This window comes from Zea mays, chromosome 4 (assembly GCF_902167145.1).
Source record: "Zea mays cultivar B73 chromosome 4, Zm-B73-REFERENCE-NAM-5.0, whole genome shotgun sequence".
NCBI classification, from domain to species: domain Eukaryota; kingdom Viridiplantae; phylum Streptophyta; class Magnoliopsida; order Poales; family Poaceae; genus Zea; species Zea mays.
The window spans coordinates 240,461,174-240,465,744 of record NC_050099.1 but is presented as its reverse complement, the minus strand read 5'-3'; the positions used below and the strand labels follow the sequence as shown (position 1 = coordinate 240,465,744).

Sequence of the window (4,571 nt, the reverse complement as noted above, 5' to 3'; positions counted from 1 at the left end):
TACAAGTGGCTCCATCAATTTCTTCACATTCTTTCCTTTGTGAGGCTTCGATAGTTCTTTAGCTCTCTTGATTCTTTTACCCCTATCCTTTGACCAAACATCATTTGGAGGGTGTATTTGTACTTCTCCTGGAATTTTGCAACCGATAAAATTCTCATATTCTTGTGTAGGTCGCATCAAAATAAGAAATCTATGACGTCTTTGCTCTTTGAATTACCTCTTCTATCTTGTTTGGCACCAAGAAAAACGCCAAAAAATCAGGTGTCACATTGATAGAATGGATCTTTTACCTTGGTTGTTCTTCAACATGTCTCATGTCGTTCACATGTGCCCTAGCCTACCGGAGACGGACTCTCGCCCCTAGAGGCCACGACTGACCCGAGTCCCCTCTGCCGCCGCGCTAAGGCTATCCGCACGCTATGGCGTATGAAATAGAGAAAACACACCACAAGGCATAACGCCATGCATCACGGTACAGAACAGTAGCACCCGGAATACGCCATTCCTAGCATAAGTAATAAGGACTTCGCTATTCTTTTAAATTATATAATCTAGATTATAATTTAGATTATATAATATATAAGCTTAGAATACTCTTTCCAGAGTATCGTCAGTGCGGATAGCCCCTGTGCCTCCCCCTAGCCCAGTAGCTCTCCTCCCACACGGCGGCACTGCCAGCTGCCGCCTATGCCTGCCTCCCCCGAGCCCCCCAACCCAAATGTTTGGTGGATGTGAAAGTGTGGAAGTGGCGCTTGAAATTTATCCCTATTTCAGGCACCTGTAGTATATAGGAGACGTTGATTGCAACGCCACCAAACAGAATATCCACGAACATCAGAAGCAACGCACTATCTTCTAAATTGAAGATAGTGATGAATCTAGAGTATACCATATTGAACACAACTTGTATCATTCCAACATAAATGAATCAAGTAAAAGCACACTAAATAAGCCGCGCCTTTAATTGATTATACAAGTAATCGTCTCTAGCCCACTCGACAAACTATGAAGAAGACAAATCTAGCAGCAGAAAACAGTAAATAAGCTACAACAAGGTCCTTCCTTGCAGGTACTCAGCTTTGTTCCTCGGCCCCATTAGCCTCCCTCTCCTCGGCAGCCGCTGCCATCAGCTCATCAAACTTCTCCGTCTTGCCAAGCAATATTTCAATCTGCACATTATAATATAAGAGTGTAAGAAAAGAGTCCACCAACCAAATAAACTTGAAAATGTGTAACCACTGGCCATGGGAAGCACATTTACCTTGGCCTTCTGGATAGGCCGGGTCCTAGTCTCGTCCTTGATATCAACAGTAGATGTCATGATACCTTCATGGTGATTCTCAGCAAGGTTAGGATGGAAATAGAACAGAACTCGATGAACATTTGCTTTATTACAGACAAGACTCACTCTTCGCGACAGCAAGCCCGTTATTTTTCAGAATTTCTGCTACTGTCACCACCGTCGCAATGGCTGAGAAGAGTAGAAGACAAAAGTTACCAGGTTCAGTATTGCAAAAAGACATGTGCAATAGGAAACTGAATCAGGTACATTTAAGTAAACACGGTGCTTGACGTGTAAATTAACATAACATGTATATTGATACAAACTTAAGCTTAGAAATTGTTTGCAACAAAAACGATGGCAGCATGCTGCACATGATGTCTAAAGCAAGTTGTAGCCAAAGTAGAAATGGCAGATTGCAGCAACGGAGGGCAAGACTTCAAACCACAACCCTCATCAGCAAGCCATGAGGGCACTAGCTTTTTGTGATCACATACACTGGAAAATCCTGAACTCTAAAACACTTGGCCTAGTTTCAGATAAACAACAACCCCCCACAATTAATCCGACGATTGTCAGGAACCATCTTCCATGTTCTATCAGAGAAGCTAACCACAACTAATTTAAAATCTAAGTTACTCTCTATGTTTGAACCGTGGCCTTGGGAGGCTATATTGATTTATTCAGGGAAAATTAGAAAAGGAACACACGAAACCCAGTCCTGAGGAGATAAAATGAACGGGAAAATGCGTTTTATAACAGATAAAAAGGGAAAGGCTTCAGGAGGCAAGAGATTTACCCATGCCGAGGGCCGACAGCTCTACTTCGTTGTGCAGCTGCATGTACCTCTGCACAAGAACAACATCAAACAGCAGATTAGGCCTCTGTTCGCATCCTCCATACTCGGGAACAGTATCAAATCCAGTCAAATCGCCGGCAAATAAATCTCGCAAAACCCCCCACTAAAGGGAAGCCCTTTTATTTATCCTCATTTAAACCCCGCGAACAAACCGACATCCTAGCCATAAGAAATCCCAAATAATGTTATCCTCCACCGCGAGATACAAGATTGGGTTTATTTCCCCCTCCTCACCTTGGCGAGGTTGACATAGAAGAAGAGGGGCTTCTTAGTGTTGGAGACCTGGATGCGATTCTTCTTGTGCCCTTCCGCCCCGGCAACGCCCGCGGCCCCTACGCCCGAGATGTTGAGGTTGTTCACGGCCTCGGTGACCTCATCCATTGCCGTCGGCGCGAGAAAACTTGAGAGCTTGGTAACGCGCGAGAGACGCAACGGGATTTCGGCGGCGATGGGTGGAATTGGAAGGAAAGCCTCATCGCTGCCGCGTTTTATATGGGGTAGGGACTAGGGTTATGCCGTTATGGGCTTATGGCGATACCTCAGGGATTCACCCGTTATTTTTGGCTAAAATATAGGGTGTTTTCAGGCTAAAGATGAGTGTGTAATTACATCAAATATTTAAATACTTCGTCGGTTTTGAAATAGTATTTATTTTAACTCTAGATTTTTATGTCTATATTCATATAGATGATATATAGAGAGAGCACATACATTAATTATTATATGAATCTAATAAAAGAATAAAACGAATTTTAATTTGAGACGGAGGGAGTATCAATTTTAGTATTAAATATATACTTAACTAGATTTAATAATTTTGTTTATTTTTTAGTCTTCATATGTGTAATTAGTTTTATAATTAAATTATATTTAATATGCGTAATTATTATTTAAATATAGTTAAGTGGAACCAAACACCCTCTTCATGTCACGCTCCAACACTTGCTGCTAAACGTGTGCATATTTGGTCCAAAAATTCTACGTGTCCTATGTACTCACTTCGTAGCCTCACATTCTTAGGGTGTAGTGCCTATTGTCGAACCTCATATTTCGGATGAAGTGCGTCCTTATTAAACCCCGTATCAACTTTAGATCATGTTATTGATCACACTAACAATTATCGTTAGTTTTTATCTACTGCAACACTCCAATATATAAACTTTAAACTGGGTCCAACGCTGGCCATTATCGCCCACTTGGTGCGTGGTCAATACCGACCATCGAGGCTAAAACGACAGACGATTCGATCGATCAGTTGGTGGACCTACTGACCAGTCAGCATGGTCCGTACCAATTATACTGGGACCATGCTAGTTGATATTGACAGTCGTGTTGGAGTCTATGTCAGTACCAACCAAGCCCGATCAATATCGGTCGTCTAGTGCTGGTGTGACGTCTTTTGATTGGTTGTCACCATTTTAGTTGTTTAGATTTCAAAAATAATCCATAAATCCAAAAAACTTGAATGCACCACCCTATAAATAGAGGGGTGCTTGGGTTTATTCACATCCTTCACCCTCCGATTCACAAGCCTTCTTTATTTGTAGTCTCTCTCTCTCTCTCTCTCTCTCTTGTGCTATGGATCTAGGACAAACTTTGATACATTCACTGACTTGCTCAACAAGCACTCTTCACAATGTCTCGATACCCATTCAGGTGCGAGTCAGATCTTCTTCAATGATCTTTATCATGTCCATCATCGGTAGGAGGAACTTCATGCTCGTTCTTGTTCCTTAACTCTACAATCCTCTGTTTTCATATTTGTATACACCACTTCCATACCCATATCGACCATCCTCCAATGCTCCTCCTCCAACCAATGAACCTCATATAATTGATGCTCCTCCTTCTATCACCGAAGCTCCTGCCACCGGCGCTCCTCTTCCTCAACCTTTCACTTATCTGTACCCTCGTTTCATACTCGTACGAGTATCCATATGGTGCTCCTCCACAAGGTGCTCCCCCATTTCCTCCCTCGTATGGTGTTCCTCACCATATGGTGTTTGTGCTTCTTTTTGTTCTCCTACAGGAACGATAGTATCGTCAAGTAGCCACAATGAGGCAACCTCTAACTAGTCCACATACTCTGATGTGTCACAATTCTAATGGCAAAGAGAATGGACTAAGACAGAGGACAAAAGACAAAAGACTAGTAAGTACACATATAATTTTATAAGTTGGACATATTTTTAAGTTAACAACATTTTTATGAGTTCAGAAATTTATAAGTATACACGTGGTAGTCCCAATTTGCTCCAATTGAACTGAAAGAAAGGACAATTCCAATTCATGCGGTATCGGTTTCTTCATGTCTATCGTGCTGATGTCGTTCCTCGTCCGATCGTGGTCGCCTCTTGGAGCGATGGTGTTCTTGCTCCCGCTACTAGTGTCGTGCATGCAGGCACGCCTCTTCATCGCTGTCTGAGTCCT

At 42.4% G+C, this 4,571-nt stretch overlaps 1 protein-coding gene across 1 annotated transcript; it reads right to left on the bottom strand.

Annotated features, from left to right (window-relative positions):
* Positions 1-788: 788 nt before the first annotated feature.
* Positions 789-2,633, bottom strand: LOC100275927 (uncharacterized). Its single transcript, NM_001149859.2, has 5 exons — positions 2,376-2,633; positions 2,082-2,130; positions 1,409-1,471; positions 1,262-1,326; positions 789-1,169 (listed from the first exon to the last, which is right to left on the bottom strand). The coding sequence occupies exons 1-5, from the start codon at positions 2,520-2,522 to the stop codon at positions 1,074-1,076; spliced, it is 420 nt and encodes a 139-aa protein (NP_001143331.1). The 5' UTR covers positions 2,523-2,633; the 3' UTR covers positions 789-1,073.
* Positions 2,634-4,571: the final 1,938 nt, after the last annotated feature.

What these genes read in the sequence shown, in the direction of transcription:
- LOC100275927 (NM_001149859.2), bottom strand. Translation starts at nt 2,522, where the DNA reads ATGGATGAGGTCACCGAGGCCGTGAACAACCTCAACATCTCGGGCGTA. An exon ending in TCTATGTCAACCTCGCCAAG is followed by an intron (nt 2,131 to 2,375) that starts GTGAGGAGGGGG and finishes GTTCTTGTGCAG; the next exon opens with AGGTACATGCAGCTGCACAA. An exon ending in GCTGTCGGCCCTCGGCATGG is followed by an intron (nt 1,472 to 2,081) that starts GTAAATCTCTTG and finishes TACTCTTCTCAG; the next exon opens with CCATTGCGACGGTGGTGACA.